The following is a 19824-nucleotide window of genomic DNA, read 5'->3' on the forward strand; positions in this document are numbered from 1 at the left end:
CATATCTTGTCGGTGACTTCGTTGACGAACAGAAGATAGTGTGGTATTCAAGATGGAAAGCAGGAGGCTCTTTACCAAGGCGAAAAGAGAGAGAGAGAGAGAGAGGGAAAAGAGGGATGGGACGAATATCGTAAGGCCCGGGGCAAATTCCAGAAAAATATGAGAAGAGAGGGCGAAATTCTTCAGAGAATTTAGGGGAGCTGGGAGGCTCTTGGATTGCGCAACGTGCTCTCAAAGGATTCTAGCACGCCCAGCTCTCTGAGGAGAGAAGATGGAACTCACACCGAGACCAACCAAGTAGAACTACTGATGGAGACACTCTGCCCAGCAGTCGGGAAGAGGCTGATGATCGGACATCGTAATAGCCACAGCGTCTGAAGATTTTATCGTTAACTTCGTTGACGAAAAGAAGATAGTCTGGGCAAATCGCACTTTTCAGCAGTTTTGTTATGCCGGATCGGGAAGGATCTTCCCAGCGTTGTTACTATGGGTTCACTCTGCCATGGCTGGAGCAAATTTTCAGGGCGAGCCTGTTCTGCATATCAACGACATGGTAGGGGCTTATTCCCAAGGCGGGAAATATTGGTTTGCCCAAAAAGTAATTGCGGATTTTTCATATAGTCGGCGTTGACAAATTTTTTCAACGGCTTGTGACTCTGTAATTGCATTCTTTCTTCTGTCAGTTATCAGCTGTTACTTTTAGCTTGCTTTAGAAAAAAAGTGTAAAAAAGTATATTTGATTAAAGTTCATTCTAAGTTTTATTAAACTTTCTTTTAAAAAATCCGCAATTACTTTTTGGGAAACACAATATAAACCACAATACTAGAAAGAAACACTGGAAAAAGTGATAGACCTGAAGATGAGAGATGAATGTGTATTGAAAATCACGCTACCCCACCTAAAAGCTAGAAAATCATCAGTTTTACTGCTATACAACTCTTTATGGGTCAATGATTTCGCCTAACACCTACCTAGGTTATAAATCAAATAAAATCAATAACATGTCAAATTTATATGCCAATATTTATATTCACACATGTAAATTAACTTAACGCTTCTGTTAAGACGGCCATTAATGCAATAATCATTGTCTGTTAAACCCCGGTCAAAGTTATTAAATGATCAATCATAAATTTTTTTTGGAAATTTATTCTTAGCACATAAATGAAAAACGATAAAGTCTTGACACAAGGCACAAAACAAGTGGTGATTATTGATTATTAAATGGGGAAAATGCAATTCAATAAAGTGGCATCTACGCATGCGCCTGCGCCTGCGCCTCCACCTTTTGACACACACGCAAAGGCACCGCATTAAACTTGAACACGAGAGTTGGTCATAAACGAAAATATGAATTAAACACAGTTAGCGGTCACTTGAGCTAACATTCCAACTCGCACTTCTATTGACGCATGCCCTCCTGCCTTCCTGTACATGAAACACAACAAAAAAGATTTACGAGCAGAGATAATTTTCTACTCGTCCCACAGAGTGTCACACAGCAACAACAGCAATAATGAAAAGTTGATAACAACAACAACATAAAAAAAAACAAATAAATTATTTCTTTCATTATTATTAAATTGCCGCATTGCACTGTCATCAGTGGAGATCTTTCAATTTCGAGAGAATGTCGCATGTTAAATTACGCACAAATTAATATGCAGGAGGCGCCATCAAATTTCTTAACTCCCTACTTACCTACAACCCAAAAATAGTCACTCATCAAGTCTTTGCTGTGTCCCAGAGACAGTGGGGAATTTCTGATACGAAGGTTGGTGAGGCTTCAGATTGGATTGGTGGAATAGAACCTGCCAAAATACCAATTAGAAACAGAAAGAAGAAGCATGAGGAGACAACAAACACATAGACATCTTGTCGAAAAACGAGGGAGGTATGGAAAATGTAGAAAAGAACTTTCAAAAGTAAGGCAAAACTGTTGTTGTTGTTGTAACCACATTTTCAAGTGGAGGTGGCGACTGTAGGTGAGCAAACTCGTTCCGGTCGAAATGACCGATCGCCGAGGGAACAGGGTGGCCATTAGTTATAGGGAGATTGGTCTAAATGGGGGTTAAATTAAGATATTGTCCGATCTGGACCATACTCAATTAGGATGTTGAAAGTACTAAAATAACACATTGAGTCAAATTTTAGCGAAATCGGTTATAAAGTGCGGTTCTAATGTGACTTAGACCCAAAAGTGGGAGATTGGTCTACATGGAGCCTATATTAAGGTACTGTCCGATCTGGACCACATTCAGTACGGATGTTGAAGGTCCTAAAACAACTCATTGAGTCAAATTTCAGCGAAATCGGGCAATAAATGCGGCTTCTATGGGCCTTAGTTCATAACTCGGAATATAGGTCTATAAGGGGCCTATATATTATCAATACATTATCTAATTAAGGACCATATTCTATAGGGAATATACTAATGAGTCAGCAAAATCGGATAATACATGAGGTTCTATGGGCCGTAGACCCTAAACCGAGAGATTGCCCTATGTGGGGCCTGTATCAAGATATTGTCCGATCTAAACCATAGTCAATAGAGGTGTTGAAGATCCTAAGACAACTCATTGAATCAAATTTCAGCGAATTCGGGTAATAAATTCGGCTTCTATGGGCCTTAGACCCAATAGACCCGATAAAGATCCTATAGACCCAATAGACCCGATAAAGATCCTAAGATAACTCATAGAGTTAAAGTTCAGCGAAATCGAGTAATAAATAGGTCTTCTCAGGCCTTAGACCCCAAATCCTCTTAGACCCTAGTCTATATCATGATATTGTCCCATCTTCGCAAAAGTCGGACTGTGTTGACCTTCTAGTATCCTACACCTACTCTTTAGATAAAAATTGGCAACTATATCTTATACCGAACCAATTTTGATGGACCTCGGTGTATGTTTTCAGATGAGTTATTACACAATCCGTATCAAATTTCGAGCATATATTTTAAACTCTAATAAATACGATTGACAAATGACGACATTATTGGAAATTACCCAAAATCTGACGAACATATATGGGAGCTTTAGATGTCTAAATTTAAACCGATTTTGACCAAACTTCTAAGATATTGTGGTAGGCATCGCGGAAAGCGTTATGCGCAATTTTGGCAATATTGTCAAAAGAAAACACTCAATTTCAGCCAATTTGGAGAAAAATTGCGGCTTGTAAGGGGTCAAGAAGTCAAATCGGGAGATCGGTTTATAAGGGAGCTATATCAGGTTATAGACCGATTTGGACCGTACTTGGCACAGTTGTTCGAAATCGTAACGGAACACCACACGCAAAATTTCTGCCAAATCGGACAAAAAATGCAGCTTGTAAGGATTCAAGAAGTCAAATCTGGAGATCGGTTTATATGGAAGCTATATCAATTTTAGACCGATTTGCTCCTTACTTGGCACAGTTGTTGGAAGTCATAACGGAACACCGCATGCAAAATTTCAGCCAAATCGGACAAAAATTGCGGCTTGTTAGGGCTCAAGTAATCAAATCGGGTGTTCGGTTTAACTAGGAGCTATATCAGGTTATAGACCGATTCGGACCGTACTTGGCACAGTTGTTGGAAGTCATAGAAGAACACTACATCCAAAATTTCAGCCAAATCGGACAAAAATTGCGGCTTGTAAGGGCTCAAGAAGTCAAATCGGGAAATCGGTTTATATGGGAGCTATATGAGGTTTTAAACCGATTTGGACCGTACTTGGCAAAGTTGTTGGAAGTCGTAACGGAATACCACGCGCAAAATTTCAGCCAAATCAGACAAAAATTGGGGCTTGTAAGGGCTCAAGAAGTCAAATCGGGAGATCGGCTTAAATGGGAGCTATATCCGGTTTTAGATCGATTTGGACCGTATTTGGCACAGTTGTTGGAAGTCGTAACGGAACTCTACATCCAAAATTTCAGACAAAACTGACAAAAATTGGGGCTTGTAAGGGCTCAAGAAATCAAATCGGGAGATCGGCTTATATGGGAGCTATATCCGGTTTTAGACCAATGTGGACCGTAATAGACAGAGTTGTTGGAAGTAGTAACGAAACAGCGCATGCAAAATTTCAGCCAAATCAGACAAAAATTGGGGCTTGTAAGGGCTTAAGAAGTCAAATCGGAGGATCGGTTTATATGGGAGCTATATCAGGTTATAGACCGATTTTGACCGTACTTGCCACAGTTGTTGAAAGTCGTAACGGAACACCACACGCAAAATTTCAGCCAAATCGGACAAGAATTGGGGCTTGTAAGGGCGTAAGAAGTCAAATCTGGAGGTCGTTTTATATGGGAGCTATATCAGGTTATAGACCGATTCGGACCGTACTTGACAAAGTTGTTGGAAGTCATAACAGAACATTCCAGACAAAATTTCAGCCAATTCGGACAAGAATTGGGGCTTTTAAGGGCTCAAGAAGTCAAATCGGGAGATAGGTTTATATGGGAGCTATATCAGGTTATTGACCGATTTGAACCGTACTTGGCACAGTTGTTGAAGGTCATAACGGAACACCGCAGGCAAAATTTAAGCCGAATCTGACAAAAATTACAGCTTCTAAGGTAAGAAGAAGTCAAATCTGGAGATCGGTTTATATGGGACCTATATCTAAATCTGAACCGATATGGCCCATTTGTAATCCCCAATGACCTACATCAATATAAAGTATCTGTGCAAAATTTCAAGCGGCTAGCTTTACGCGTTCGACCGCTGTCGTGATTTCGACAGACGGACGGTCATGGCTAGATCGACTCAGGACCTCGAGACGATCAAGAATATATATACTTTATGGGGTCTTAGACAAATATTTCGAGGTGTTACAAACGGAATGACTAGATTAGTATACCCCCCATCCATGATGGTGGGTATGAAAATTGCTTATAAAATTTTGTCTTTCGTATGAAAATTTTCTGTTGCCATTGCTATACCCTCCACCATAGGATGGGAGTGTACTAACTTCGTCATTCTGTTTGTAATACCTCGAAATATGCGTCTGAGAACCCATAAAGTATATATATTCCTGATCGTCATGTCATTTTAAGTCGATCTAGCCACGTCCGTCTGTACGTCCGTCTGTCTGTCGAAAGCATGCTAATTTTCGAAGGAGTATAGCCAGCCGCTTGAAATTTTGCACAAATACTTTTTATTAGTATAGATCGGTTGGGATTGTAATTGGTCCAAATCGGTCCATGTTTTTATATAACTGTCTTATAAACCGATCTTGGGTCTTGACTTCTTAAGCCTCTACGGTGCGCAATTCTCGTCCGATTGGACTGAAATTTTGGACCTGGTATTTTCGTATCACTTCCAACAACTGCACTTAGTATGGTTCAAATCGGTTCAAATTTTGATATAGCTGTCATATAAACCGATATGGGGTCCTGACTTCTTAAGCCTCTAGAGGCCACAATTCTGGTCCGATTTGACTGAAATTTTGCACGTAGTGTTTTGGTGTCACTTCCAACAATTGCGCTTAGTATGGTTCAAATCGGTCCATGTTTTTATATAGCTGCCATATAAACCGATCTTGGGTCTTGACTTTTTGAGCCTCTAGAAGGCACAATTTTCGTCCCATTGGACTGAAATTTTGGACCTGGTATTTTCGTATCACTTCCAACAACTGCGCTAAGTATGGTTTAAATCGGTTCAAATTTTGATATAGCTGTCATATAAACCGATCTTGGGTCTTGACTTCTTGAGCCTCTAGAGGGCACAATTCTCACCCGATTAGGCTGAAATTTTGCATGAGCTGTTTTGTTATGACTTCCAATAACTATGCTAAGTATGGCGCAAATCGGAACATAACCTGATATAGCGGTCATATAAACCGATCTTGGATCTTGACTTCTTGAGCCGCTGGAGGGCGCAATTCTCATCCGATTTGGCTGAAATTTTACATGAGCTGTTTTGTTATGACTTCCAATAACTATGCTAAGTATGATTCAAATCGGTTCATAATCTGGTATAGCTGTCATATAAACCGATCTTGCATCTTGACTTCTTGAGCCTCTAGAGCGCGCAATTCTCATCCGATTTGGCTGAAATTTTGCATGAGCTGTTTTGTTATGACTTCCAATAACTATGCTAAGTATGGCGCAAATCGGAACATAACCTGATATAGCGGTCATATAAACCGATATGGGGTTTTGAGTTCTTGAGCCTCTAGAGGGCGCAATTCTCATCCGATTTGGCAGAAATTTTGTACAACGGCTTCTATCATGACCTTGAACATATGTGTCTAATATGGTCTGAATCGATCAATAGCTTGATACAACACCCATATAAATTTCAATGCATGTATGGTTCGAATCGGTCTATAACTTGATATAGCTCCAATAGTATAACAGTTTTTCTTCATTATTCCTTGTTTGCCTAAAAAGAGATACCACGCAAAGAACTCGAAAAATGCCATCCATGGTGGAGAGTATAAAAGATTCGGCCCGGCCGAACTTAGCAAGCTCTTACTTGTTTAGAGCTTATTTTCAACGTTTTCCAATTTAGCCAAAATCTACCACAGTACTTAAGTTAAGGAGCGTAGCATCAAAGAAAAAAAAGATTATACATCTAATTTCACTATAAGTCACTGGAGAGAAGAAATCTATCAACTTCATATTGACCCCTTTTTGAGAACAAAAGCATGCTCTTCAGCGCACTCTATAGTCGTTGTGTATGTAGAGCACTTTAACAAACTTGACATAGGTGATGATGAAGATAGATGGCATATCAGAAATCACGATCCACCATGCCAGTCAAAGTGTTTTGAAAACAGCACACTTGCTTGCCTAACTTTGAAAAGTTCTTCGCTATGCTTTCTTTGCATAAAAAGCATTGAATGTGATCTCGAGCTGGTATATGTTCGAAAAATCACGTTAATATGCAAATTTTGCCCATGAACAGGGTAAACAGGGGTAAACTTCTCACATATCACCTAGTGCTGTCCGATTCGAGTTTAAGCTCAATGATAAGAGGCCACCTTTTTATAGCCGAGTCCGAACGGCGTGCCGCAATGCGACACCTCTTTTGGGGAGAAATGGCATAGTACCTCAGAAATGTCACCAGCATTAGGAGGGGAAAACAACCGCTGAAAATTTTTTTCTGATGGTCTCGCCAGGCATCGAAACTAGGCGTTCGGCGTCATAGGCGGACATGCTAACCACGGCGCTACGGTGGCCACGTTAAAATATGCCAGTTAAATACCTCCAGCAATTTTTGATGTATTTCCTCACACTTACCAAACCACCCTCATTGCCATGTGCCTTAAAAGAAAGAACACACGTTCCAATTGGTTACAAAAATAAACAAATTTAGTTATTCTTATTTGAAGGCGAAGTACTTGCACATGCATGAATGAGTGGTGTTACGACGACGGCCTTCGTCGATGTGGCAGGCATATCAAGTGAGTGCGCAGAAGCGCAATCAGCCCAACTACACATACATATGCAATGAATGCCACATGACTTGTGCTAGGGTAGCTAACTCGCTGACTGAGTGATTGGCAGAAGTTGTTTGTGGCCTGAGGATTGAAGTGGCAATTTAAGAAGTCATTTCTTTTTACTACTTCTCATGCTTCAAAACAAAAGAAAACAACAAAAACAACAAAAACTACAAACATTGTAGACATACTAACTGCTAGCAAGAAGCCAATAAACATACATACACTGTTTACACATGGCTACGCAGTAGAGTAAGTCCCACATCAGCGATGGATCGATAGCTAGTGTCACACAAAGGAATTTATGGCCTTGCCATGGGTTATATTTTTTCAGGTTCTTACTTTCCCACACTCTACGAAGTATGTCGTCGTTGTCGTTGTCTTTGGAACGCTATTGCACTAAAGAGCCCCATTGGGATGACACACCCAATAATGCTTGGCGTGGAGGAGTTGAAATACTTTGATCTCTTTAATATTCTGCAAGCGTACAGGTTTAAGGTTTTCGGTGGGACGACACATGCTGAAACTGTGACTCTCTAGCCATTTAGTGGTTCTTGGATGATGTTGTTTGCCTTGCCTACTTGCTGCTGTTGTTGTTGTTGTTTTTGATGATTTTAACGGATTTTTGATTTCACTTGGCCCCTTTTGGATTGCTGGTTATGGGTTCCATCATGCCCGCCCATCTTGTTAAAATATAAACCTCATCCCTTGTGAAGTGTTAAGTAAATTAAAATTTTTTTTGGGAACTTTGTTGCAACGTTTTGTTGTGAATAGAAAAGCAATCATATCTAGCTGAAGTGTGTTGTCAACAAACTATGGCACCTGCAGACCGACCTTATCTATCAAATCTACTATCGAATCAATCATCTTGTGATTTGATGAGGGAACTGGCACAACGCACCAAATGTAAACAAAGATCTTACATCGCATCACCATTACCTAATTAAAATGATTATGAGTCAGAATGCCAGAACTGGGATATGAACTTTTTCATATTTTCAAGGCCACTGTTTGTTATCGTTCATGTAGCAATAAATGGTCTAATGTTGTCAAAAAGGAATTGGGCATCCAGTTACAGCTTGCTTTGATGGACCCGTAAAGTCCAAAAAAAATAGGCATGCATCGGGAACCTTTGATGTTTGTGCGGCATTTGTTTTTTAGCAGTTTCAGCACCCTTTCCCATGTTAGGGTGTTAAGCACCCTTTTTCCCTTAGTTAAGGGTGGTTCAGTACCCTTTCCCCTTGGTAAGGGTGGTTTCAGCACCTTTCCCCTTGGTTAAGGGTGGTTTTAGTACCCTTTCCCCTTGGTAAGGGTGGTTTCAGCACCCTTTCCCCTGGGTTAGGCTGGTTTTAGCACCTTTTTCGCTGGTTAGGGGTGGTTTGAGCACCCTTTCCCCCGTGTGAGGGTAGTTTCAGTACCCTTTCTCTAGGGTAAGGGTAGTTTATAACCCTTTTCATTGAGTAATGATGGTTTTAGTACCATTTCCCCTGGATAAGGGTGTTTTCAGCACATTTCCCCTTGGGTAAGGGTAGTTTCAGTACCCTTTGCCTTTAGTTAGGGCAGTTTCAGTAGCCTTTCCCTTGCGTAAGGTAAGTTTCAATACCCTTTCCCTTGGGTAAGGGAATTTTAAAACCCTTTCCCTTGGTTAAGGGTAATTTCACTACCCTTTCCTATGGGTAAGGGTAATTTCAGTACCCTTTCCCTTGAGTAAGGGGAGTTTCAATACACTTTCTCCTGGTTTAGGGTAGTTTTAGTACATTTTCACTTGGTTAAGGGTAACTTCAGTACCCTTTTCTTTGGGTAAGGGTAGTTTCAGTACCCTTTCCTATGGGTTAGGGCAGTTTCAGTACCCTTTCCCTTGGGTAAGGGTAGTTTCAGTACCTTTTCCCTTGGGTAAGGGTAGTTTCAGTATCCTTTCCCTTGGGTAAGGGTAGTTTCAGTACCCTTTCCCTTGGGCAAGGGTAGTTTCAGTACCCTTTCCCTTGGGCAAGGGTAGTTTCAGTACCCTTTCCCTTGGGTAAGAGTAGTTTCAGTACCCTTTCCCTTGGGTTAGGGCAATTTCAGTACCCTTTCCCTTGGGTAAGGGTAGTTTCAGTACCATTTCCCTTGGATAACGGTAGTTTCAGTACCCTTTCCCTTGGGTGGGGACGGGTTAGGCATCTTTCCCTTGGGTAAGGGTAGTTTCAAAACCCTTTCCCTTGGGTTAAGGGTAGTTTTAATAACCTTTCCCTAGGGTAAGGGTAGTTTCAGTACCCTTTCCCTTGGGTTTGAGAAGTTTCAGTACACTTTCTCTTGCTTTAAGGTAGTTTTAGTACACTTTCCCTTGGTTCAGGATAGTTTCAGTACCCTTTCCCTTGGGTAAAGGTTGTTTCAGTAAGCCTTCCCTTGGGTAAGGGAAGTTTCAATACCCTTTTCCTTGGGTAAGGGTAGTTTCGGTGCCTTTTGCCTTGGGTGAGGGTAGTTTCAGTACCCTTGCCCTTGAGTTAGGATAGTTTCAGTACACTTTCCCTTGCTTCAGGGTAGTTTCTGTCCCCTTTTCCTTGGATACGGGAAGTTTTAATAACCTTATCTTGGGTAAGGGCAGTTTCAGTAACCTTTCCCTTGGGTAAGGGTAGTTTCGGTACCCTTTCCCTTGGGTAAGGGTAGTTTCAGTACCCTTTCCCTTAGGTAAGGGCAGTTTCAATACCCTTCCCTTAGGTAAGGGCGGTTTCAGTACCCTTCCCTTTGGGTAAGGGTAGTTTCAAAATCCTTTCCCTTGGGTTAGCGCAGTTTCGGTACCCTTTTGCTTGGGGAAGGGTATTTTCAGTACCCTTTACCTTGGTAAAGAGTAGTTTTAGGACCATTTACCTTGGGAAAGGGTAGTTTCAGTACACTTTTCTTTGGGTAAGGGTAGTTTCAGTAGCCTTTCCCCTTGGGTAAGGGTAGTTTCAGTAGCTTTTCGCTTGGGTAAGGGTAGTTTCAGTACCCTTTCCCTTGGGCTAGGGTAGTTTCGGAAACCTTTCACTTGGGTTAGGGTAGTTTTGATACCCTTTCCCATGGGTAAGGGTAGTTTCGGAAACCTTTCCCTTGGATTAGGGTAGTTTCGGAAACCCTTTACCTTGGGCAGGGTAGTTTCGGAAACCCTTTCCCTTGGGTAAAGGCGGTATCAGTACCCTTTCCTTGGATAAGGGTAGTTTGGGCAAGTGCAGTTTCAGTACCCTATACCTTGGGAAAAGGTAGTTTCAGTGCCCTTTCCTTGGGTAAGGGTAGTTTCAGTACCTATTCCTTTGGGTAAGGGTAGTTTCAGTACACATTCCCTTGGGTTAGCGTAGTTTTGGTACCCTTTTCCTTGGGGAAGGGTATTTTCAGTACCCTTTACCTTGGGAAAGAGTAGTTTTAAGACCCTTTTCCTTGGGTAAGGGTAGTTTTAGTTCCCGTTTCCTTGGGTAAATGTAGTTTCAGTACACTTTCTCTTGGTTAAGGGTAGTTTTAGTACACTTTCACTTGGTTAAGGGTAGCTTCAGTAGCCTTTCCCTTGGGTAATGGGTGTGCCAGTACCCTTTCCCTTGGGTTATAGAAGTTTCAGTACCCTTTCCTATAGTTAAGGGTAGTTTCAGTACCCTTTCCCTTGGGTAAGAGTAGTTTCAAACCCTTTCCGTCAGGTAAGGGTAGATTCAGTACCCTTTCCCTTGGATAAGGGTAGTTTCAATACCCTTTTCCTTAGATAAGGGTAGTCTCAGTACCATTTCCCTTGGCTAAGGGTAGTTTCAGTCCCCTTCCCCTTGGCTCAGGGCAATTTCGATACCCTTTCCTTTGGATAAGGGTAGTTTCAGTAAGCCCTACCTTGGATAAGGTAAGTTTCAATACCCTTTTCCTTGGGTAAGGATAGTTTCAGTACCTTTTCCCATGAGTAAGTGTAGTTTTAGTACCCTTTCCCTTGGGTAAGGGTAGTGTTAGCACCCTTTCCCTTGGGTAAGGGTAGTTTCAGTACCCTTTCCCTTGGGTAAGGGTAGTTTCAGTACCCTTTCCCTTGGGTAAGGGTAGTTTCAGTACCCTTTCCCTTGGGTTAGGGCAGTTTTAGTACCCTTTCCCTTGGGTAAAGGCAGTTTCAGTACCCTTTTCTTGGGTAAGGGTTGTTTGGGTAAGTGTAGCTTCAGTACCCTTTACCTTGGGAAAGGGTAGTTTCAGTACCCTTCCATTTGGCTTAGGGTAGTTTCAGTACCCTTCTCCTTGGATTAGGGTAGTTTCGGTGCCCTTCCCCTTGTGTAAGGGTCTTACGGTACCCTTTCCCTTGTGTAAGGGTGTTACGGTACCTTTTCCCTTGGGTAAGGGTAGTTGCAGTATATTTTCCCTAGGGTAAGGGAAGTTTCAATACCCTTGTCTTTGGGTAAGTGGAGTTTCAATACCCTTTCCCTTGGGTAAGGATAGTTTCAGTACCTTTTCCCATGGTTAAGTGTAGTTTCAGTACCCTTTCCCTTGGGTAAGGGTAGTTTCAGTACCCTTTCCCTTGGGTAAGGGTAGTTTCAGTACCATTTCCCTTGGATAACGGTAGTTTCAGTACCCTTTCCCTTGGGTGGGGACGGGTTAGGCATCTTTCCCTTGGGTAAGGGTAGTTTCAAAACCCTTTCCCTTGGGTTAAGGGTAGTTTTAATAACCTTTCCCTAGGGTAAGGGTAGTTTCAGTACCCTTTCCCTTGGGTTTGAGAAGTTTCAGTACACTTTCTCTTGCTTTAAGGTAGTTTTAGTACACTTTCCCTTGGTTCAGGATAGTTTCAGTACCCTTTCCCTTGGGTAAAGGTTGTTTCAGTAAGCCTTCCCTTGGGTAAGGGAAGTTTCAATACCCTTTTCCTTGGGTAAGGGTAGTTTCGGTGCCTTTTGCCTTGGATGAGGGTAGTTTCAGTACCCTTGCCCTTGAGTTAGGATAGTTTCAGTACACTTTCCCTTGCTTCAGGGTAGTTTCTGTTCCCTTTTCCTTGGATACGGGAAGTTTTAATAACCTTATCTTGGGTAAGGGTAGTTTCAGTAACCTTTCCCTTGGGTAAGGGTTGTTTCAGTACCCTTTCCCTTGGGTAAGGGTAGTTTTAGTACCCTTTCCCTTGGGTAAGGGTAGTTTTAGTACCCTTTCCCTTGGGTAAGGGTAGTTTCAGTACCCTTTCCCTTGGGTAAGGGTAGTTTCAGTACCCTTTCCCTTGGGTAAGGGTAGTTTCAGTACCCTTTCCCTTGGGTAAGGGTAGTTTCAGTACCCTTTCCCTTGGGTAAGGGTAGTTTAGTACCCTTTCCCTTGGGTTAGGGCAGTTTTAGTACCCTTTCCCTTGGGTAAAGGCAGTTTCAGTACCCTTTTCTTGGGTAAGGGTAGTTTCAGTACCATTTTTCTTTGGTAAGGGTAGTTCAATACCCTTTCCCATGGGTAAAGGCAGTTTCAGTACCCTTTCCATTGGGTAAGGGTAGTTTCACTACCCTATCCCTTGGGTTAAGGCTGTTTCAGTACCCTTTCCCTTGGGTAAAGGCAGTTTCAGTACCCTTTCCTTGGGTAAGGGTAGTTTGGGTAAGTGTAGTTTCAGTACCCTTTACCTTGGGAAAGGTACCCTTGGATAAGGGTACTTTCTGTAGCCTTTCTCCTGCGTAAGGGCACTTTCTGTACCCTTTTCTTTGGGTAAGGGCAGTTTCCGTACCCTTTCCTTTGGGTAAGAGTAGTTTCCGTACCCTTTCCCTTGGGTAAGGGTAGTTTCAGAACCCTTTTCCTTGGGTAAGAGCAGTTTCAGTACCCTTTTCCTTGGGTAAGAGTAGTTTCAGTGCCCTTTCCCTTGGGTAAGGGTAGTTTCAGTACCCTTCCCCTTGGGTAAGGGTAGTTTCACCACCCGTCCCCTTGGGTAAGGGTAGTTTCACTACCCGTCCCCTTGAGTAAGGATATTTTCAGTACCCTTCCCATTGGGTAAGGGTAGTTTCAGTACACTTTCCCTTGGGTAAGGATAGTTTCAGTTATATTTAACAATGATTCCCAAAATTTTGACCACTACTGTAAAGTTTGAGTATAACGGTGTATATCTCCCAGAAACAAATTGTTGTAATAGTTAGAGTTTTATTTTCCAGTTTGTGTGGTGAGTGAGACAACCCAATTTAGAGGCAATCAAAGTAAATCAGTGGTTATTGTTTTGACCGAGTATCTACTATCTGAGGCCCAATAAGCATGCTTATCATTAAAAAATAGGAACAAAAATAATACAATAGAAAAACAAATTGATAACACCTCATGCACAAGATAACAACAAATTCATAATTCTTATAGGTGCTAGCTGCCTATAAGAGTATAAATAAAAGTGGAGAACAGTAGTTGCCACAAATTAAACGAGTCAAGTTGTCACATCGAACTAATTGTGAATATAAACAACAACAAAAAAACAATTTAAAGGACCCAAAATATTTTCTAAAAAACATAAACAAAATGTCCAACAAACTATTTATCGTTTTGTCTTTAATGTGTGCCATGTTTGGCACTTTAAATGCCACTGGCGAAACTGAATGCCCACAAATTTGTCCTGCTTTGTATGCTCCCGTCTGTGCTACCGATGGCAAAATCTTCAAAGAGTTCAGCAATAGCTGTGAATTGAAGAGCAGCAATTGCCGTTTGGAACGCTCCTCATTGAAACGTAAGATGTTTGTTAAGAGATTAGATTGCTTTAGTTTTCATATATCAAAAACTGTATGGCTTTGTTATTTTTATTTTTTGTGTTCGTTTTTTTTTTTTGTTTTTCGCACAGCTTACGTGGCCACTCTGATGGACTGGTGCAGCACTGAATTGGTGGAAAATGTGGAAGAACTATTGGTGAAATTGAACAATTTGGATATAGCCACTCCCCAATGCTTGAAGCCTTGCCCCATGATTTATCAACCCGTGTGCATCTCTAATGGCAAATATCGCACTTTGGCCAGCAATGTTTGTCTTATGGAGAATATCAACTGTGCCTTGGGCAAGGAGAGTAAGTATGAGTAAAAGGAAGAAATTGAAAAAGGGAAAGGGAGCGAAGGGAAGACTTGGAGAAATATTATCATATATAGGTATTAGGGAGGCCACCGTAACGGTTCCAATCCTGGCGAGGCCATCAGAAAAAACACTACGTATAAAATTTCAGACCTATCGGATAAAAATTGAGGCTTCCAGTGGCTTGAGATGTCAAATCAGGAGATCGGTATATGTAGGACTATATCAGGTGATACACCGATTTGAACCATACCTGAAAGTCATAACATAACCCTACATTTTGCATGTAAGCTCAATCGGATATCAACTGCGGCTTTTAAGGGGCTCAAGATGTCAAATCGGGAGATAGGTTTATATGGGAACCTATATCAGGTTATAGACCGATGGAAGTCGTAACAGAACACTATGAGCAAAATTACAGCTTAATCGGTTAATAATTGCAGCTTCTAGGAGCTCAAGAAGTCAAGTCGAAGGACCACTTCATATGGGAGATATATCCAAATTTTAACCGATATGGCCCATATGCAATCCCCAAAGACCTACATCAATAAGAAGTATCTGTGGAAAATTTCGTGCAGCTAGCTCTACAGGTTCGACGGCTATCCTGATTCTACAGACGGACGGACGGACATGGCTAAATCTACTTAGAATGTCAAGATAATACGAGGTGTAACAAACACAATGACCAGATGAGGGCGATTCCACTGTGGGACAATAAAAGGATTATGATCTGGAGAGTGAGACATTTCAAATTAGGGTGAAATTACTGGGTCAGTATAGTAAACTCTCAAACAGGTATAGCATTCAATAGTGAGATAGAATTGAACAAAAGCTATTAAAAAGGCATTAAGTTCGGCCGGGCCGTACTTTGGATACCCACCACCTCGGGTATATATGTAAACCCCATTTCGTCACAATCCGGTGAAAATTGGATAACTTAAGCATCCAAATTCGTCATGGACATTGAGTGGTCCAATATATATGTCACCATTCAATTTTGTATAACAAAATATTGGTCTTTTTGGCAGACATATCTAATTATAAACTGATCTGAGCCATATTAAGGCCGGATATCGTGAGGCTCAGAAAAACTCACTGTTTCAAATTTCAGCGAAATCGGTTAATAAATAAAACTTTTATTGGCTTCAGACCCCTTGTCGGCAGATCGGTCTATATGGCAGCTATATCTAAATATAGTCCGATCTGAACCGTAGTTGGATCAGCTGTCGGGAGGCTTAAAATAACCCACTGTTGCAAATTTCAGCGAAATCGGTTAAAAAATACAGCTTTTATGGGCTTCAGATCCTTTATTGGCAGATCAGTCTATATTGCAGCTATATCTCAATATAGTCCGATATGTACCATATTTAGGTCAGATGTCGGGAGGCTTAAAATAACCCATTGTTTTAAATTTCAGCGAAATCGGGTAATAAATAAAGCCTTAATGGGCTTCAGACCCTTTATCGGGAGATCGGTCTATATGGTAGCTATACCTAAATATACGCCGATCTAATCCATATTTATGTCAGATGTCGGGAGGCTTAAAATAACTAACTGTTTTAAATTTCAGCGAAATCGGATAAAAAAATAAAGCTTTTATGGTCTTCAGACCCTTTATCGGGAAATCGGTCTATATGGCAGCTATATCTAAATATAGTCCGATCTGAACCATAGTTGGGTCAGTTGTCGGGAAGCCTTAAACTACTCACTGTTGCAAATTTCAGCAAAATATGATGAAAAATAAAGCATTTATGGGCATTAGACCCTTTATCGGCAGATCGGTCTATATAACAGCTATATCTAAATATAGTCCGATCTGTACCATATTTAGGTCAGATGTTGGGAGGCTTAAAACTGCGCACTATTCCAAATTTCATCGAAATCGGTTAAAAAATAAAGCTTTTATGGTCTTCAGACCCTTTATCGGGAGATCGGTCTATATGGCGGCTATATCTAAATATAGTCCGATCTGTACCATAGTTGGGTCAATTGCCGGGACGCCTTAAACTACACACTGTTTCAAATTTCAGCAAAATCGGATGAAAAATAAAGTTTTTATGTACATTAGACCCTTTATCGGAAAATCGGTCTATATAGCAGCTATATCTAAATATGGTCCAATTTCGCCCGTTCAAGAACTTAACCAGCGGGCATCAAAAAGACGTATCTATGCCAAATTTCAGCTTAATATCTCAATTTTTGAAGGCCCTAGAGTGATTACAACAGACGGAACGACAGACACACGGACATCGTTAAATCGTCTTAGAATTTTACGACGATCCGAAATATATATACTTTGTAGGGTCGGAAATTGATATTTCGATGTGTTGCAAACGGATGACGGACGAATGAATATACCCCCTATCCTACGGTGGTGGGTATAACAAGTTTTGATTCGATTCGGACCATAAATGCGTTGAATGTTTCATTTCAGCCAATTCGAATAAAAATTGCGCCCTTTAGGGGCTCAAGAAATAAAATAGGGATATCGGTTTATATGGGAGCTGCATCAGGCTGTAGACCAATTCAGATCATATAAAAAAAATTTCAGCCTATGTAAAAAAATTTCAGCCAAATCGGACGAGAATTCCGCCCTCTAGAGGCTCAAGAAGTCAAGATCCCAGATCGGTTTATACGACAGCTATATCAGGTTATGGACCGATTTAAACCATAGTTAGCACAGGTTATGGACCGATTTAAACCATAGCTAGCACAGTTGTGGAAAGTCATAATAAAACACATTGTGCCGAATTTCAACCAAATCGGATAGGAATTGCTCCCTTTAGAGGCTCAAGAAGTCAAGACCCCAGATCAAGTTATATGACAGCTATATCAGGTTTTATACCGATTTCTACGATACTTAGCACAGTTGTTTGGAGTCATAGCGAAACACGTCATGCCCAATTTCATCCAAATCGGATAAGAATTGCGTCCTCTAGAGGCTCAAAAAGTCAAGATCCAAGAGCGGTTGGCAGCTATATCAAAACATGGACAGATATGGCCCATTTACTATCCCAACCGACCTACACTAATAAGAAGTATTTGTGGAAAATTCCCCTCCACCATAGGTAGGGGATATACTAACATTGCCATTGAGTTTGTAACACATCGAAATTTTGGTCTAAGACCCCCATAAAGTCCTGATCGCCATGACAATTTAAGTCGATCTAGCCATGTCCGTCCCTCTGTCCGTCTGTCTGCCTGTCTGTCTGTGGAAAGCACGCTAACTTTCGAAGAAGCAAAGCTAGGCGCTTGAAACAAACTTTCTATCAGTGTAAGTCAGTTGGGATTGTAAATGGCTCATATCGGTCCATGTTTTGTTAAATCTGCCATATAAAACATTCTTGGGTCTTGACTTCTTGAGCATGTAGAGGGCGCAAGTCTTATCCGATTTGGCTGAAATTTTGCACGAGGTGTTTTGGTATCACTTCCAAACACTGTGTGAAGTGTGGTTCAAATCGGTTCATAACCTTATATAGCTGCCTTATAAACCTATCTCCCGATTGGATTTCTTGAGCTTCTGGAGGGCGCAATTTCTATTCGATTTGTCTGAAATATTGCACATATCGTTGAGGAATGACTTCCAACAACTGTTTCATGTATGGTCTAAATCAATCCATAACCATGATATAGCCGCCATATAAACCGATCTCCAAATTTTGCACTCTAAGCCACTAGAGGGCGCAATTTTTACACGATTTGGCGGAAACTCGGGAGCTGGTATTGAACTTCTAAAGCTTCTAGAGGGCGCAATTCTTATCCAATTTGGATGAAATTTTGCATATGTCGTTTTGGTACGACTGACAACAACTGTGTAAAGTATGGTCTCAATCGGTTCATAACCTGATATAGCTGCCATATAAACCGATCTCCAAATTTTGCACTCTGAGCCACTAGAGGGCGCAATTTTTACACGATTTGGCGGAATTCCGGAGGTGGTATTTTACCATGACTTCTTACAGCCATATACTCGACTAAATTCGTTATTCAAAACAGCAAAAATGTTTGCTAAAACAGCAGTTTTTGTCTGCTGAAAATGGGAATGCTGACATAACTGCTGTTTCAGCTGTATAAGCAAACATTTCGGTCAGCTAAATCAGCAAATAAAAATCTGCTGTACAAAAATCTACTGCAAAAAAATTGTTTTGTTTTTTTATGTTTGCCTGTTACTTGTTTTGATTACTTTAGGCATTTTTTAGAAATTATGTTGGAAGCGATGATATTAATTTGTGGAATATTACTGTAAAGAAGCTACCTGATCCATCCATTGGTATACATTTCGAAATGTGTCTGGAACATGACTGGCATGACTATTTGTTTCTAAATTTAAAGGAAAAAGATTATGGGGAGTATTCATTCGGTGGTGATTATAAACATCCACTGAGACACACATTTACATATGTGTTCTATTTTTTTTTAACATCCCCTTCATAATTAAACAGCAGTCATTATCAGCATACAACAGACTTTTCAGCAGTACACCTGCTGCTGTAAATTTGCAAACTAATGCTGTAATAGCAGAACTGCTGCTACAATATCAGCAGCCAGTGTTCCATATTTTTAACAAACTTTTTATGAGTGTAGGCAGCAGGCAGTGGGCCACAATAAGATTTTTCAAAGTACATTTTGCTAATTCCTTCCAATCGGGATCTTTGAAGGGCGCAGCGAAGCGGACCGTAGGTATGCTAGTTGAGTATAAAATTGATTTAGAAAGGGACCTTCGTTTCTGAAAACAAATTTTATTCGATGTAGTACTCTTAACAAAACAAACAGTGAGGATTCGAAAAGTCTTCAACATTTAAGAAACAAATATTTGTTTTCAGAAAGGCCATTTTAAGATGTAGCGAGGCAAACCGCGGCAGGAATGTTTTTTTTTTTAATCATTCAAAGAAATCCGGAGTCAAGCGTTATTAGATTAAGATACACCATTTAATTGGCTAGATTTGGTAATCTATATCTTACTTTTTTTCTTATATTCCTTTCCAGACAACTTCAAGGTGCTCCAAGACGGAACATGCTAAGTACTACATGCTAAATTTTCAATCAACGTAGATACGGCAACTAAACATATATAGAAATAAAAAATATACATACTTAGAAATGCAATAACTACTGTCTTGTTTTTTTTTACCTTAATCCATTAACGCTCTAAAATAGAGCTGTCTTAGAAAAACTCCAACTTGAGTTGGGAAGAAGTATCTCAATGCATTTTTCATTGGCATAAAGTTGACGAAAAAAAACTTTTTAACTTTGGCAAGCTAATTTTCACCAAAATTTCCTATAAAAATTCAAAATTTTTAAAAATTCTTGGGTGTGAGCTTTCCAATAAACCGGTTTTCTATATTAGAACAAATAAGAGCGTGCTAAGTTCGACCGGGCTGAATCTTATCATACCCTCCACCATGGATCGCATTTGTCGAGTTCTTTGCGCGGTAT

General features: G+C 40.7%; 2 protein-coding genes across 3 annotated transcripts in view; one reads left to right on the forward strand and one right to left on the reverse strand.

Annotated features, from left to right (window-relative positions):
• The window catches only part of LOC131995026 (uncharacterized), a 162173-nt gene that overhangs the window by 21879 nt on the left and 120470 nt on the right, over window positions 1–19824 (reverse strand). The window lies entirely within an intron of this gene.
• Window positions 13732–19497, forward strand: LOC106083641 (enhancer of split M1 protein). The gene is made up of 3 exons (XM_059362584.1): window positions 13732–14056; window positions 14168–14386; window positions 19375–19497. Exons 1-3 carry the CDS (start codon window positions 13852–13854, stop codon window positions 19407–19409), a joined length of 459 nt encoding a protein of 152 aa, XP_059218567.1. The 5' UTR covers window positions 13732–13851; the 3' UTR covers window positions 19410–19497.

Source organism: Stomoxys calcitrans, chromosome 2 (assembly GCF_963082655.1).
Source record: "Stomoxys calcitrans chromosome 2, idStoCalc2.1, whole genome shotgun sequence".
NCBI classification, from domain to species: Eukaryota; Metazoa; Arthropoda; class Insecta; order Diptera; family Muscidae; genus Stomoxys; species Stomoxys calcitrans.

Coding starts and splice junctions, on each gene's coding strand:
- LOC106083641 (XM_059362584.1), top strand. CDS start 13,852: ATGTCCAACAAACTATTTATCGTTTTGTCTTTAATGTGTGCCATGTTT. Junction 14,057..14,167: donor GGAACGCTCCTCATTGAAAC/GTAAGATGTTTG, acceptor TTTTTCGCACAG/CTTACGTGGCCACTCTGATG. Junction 14,387..19,374: donor CTGTGCCTTGGGCAAGGAGA/GTAAGTATGAGT, acceptor ATTCCTTTCCAG/ACAACTTCAAGGTGCTCCAA.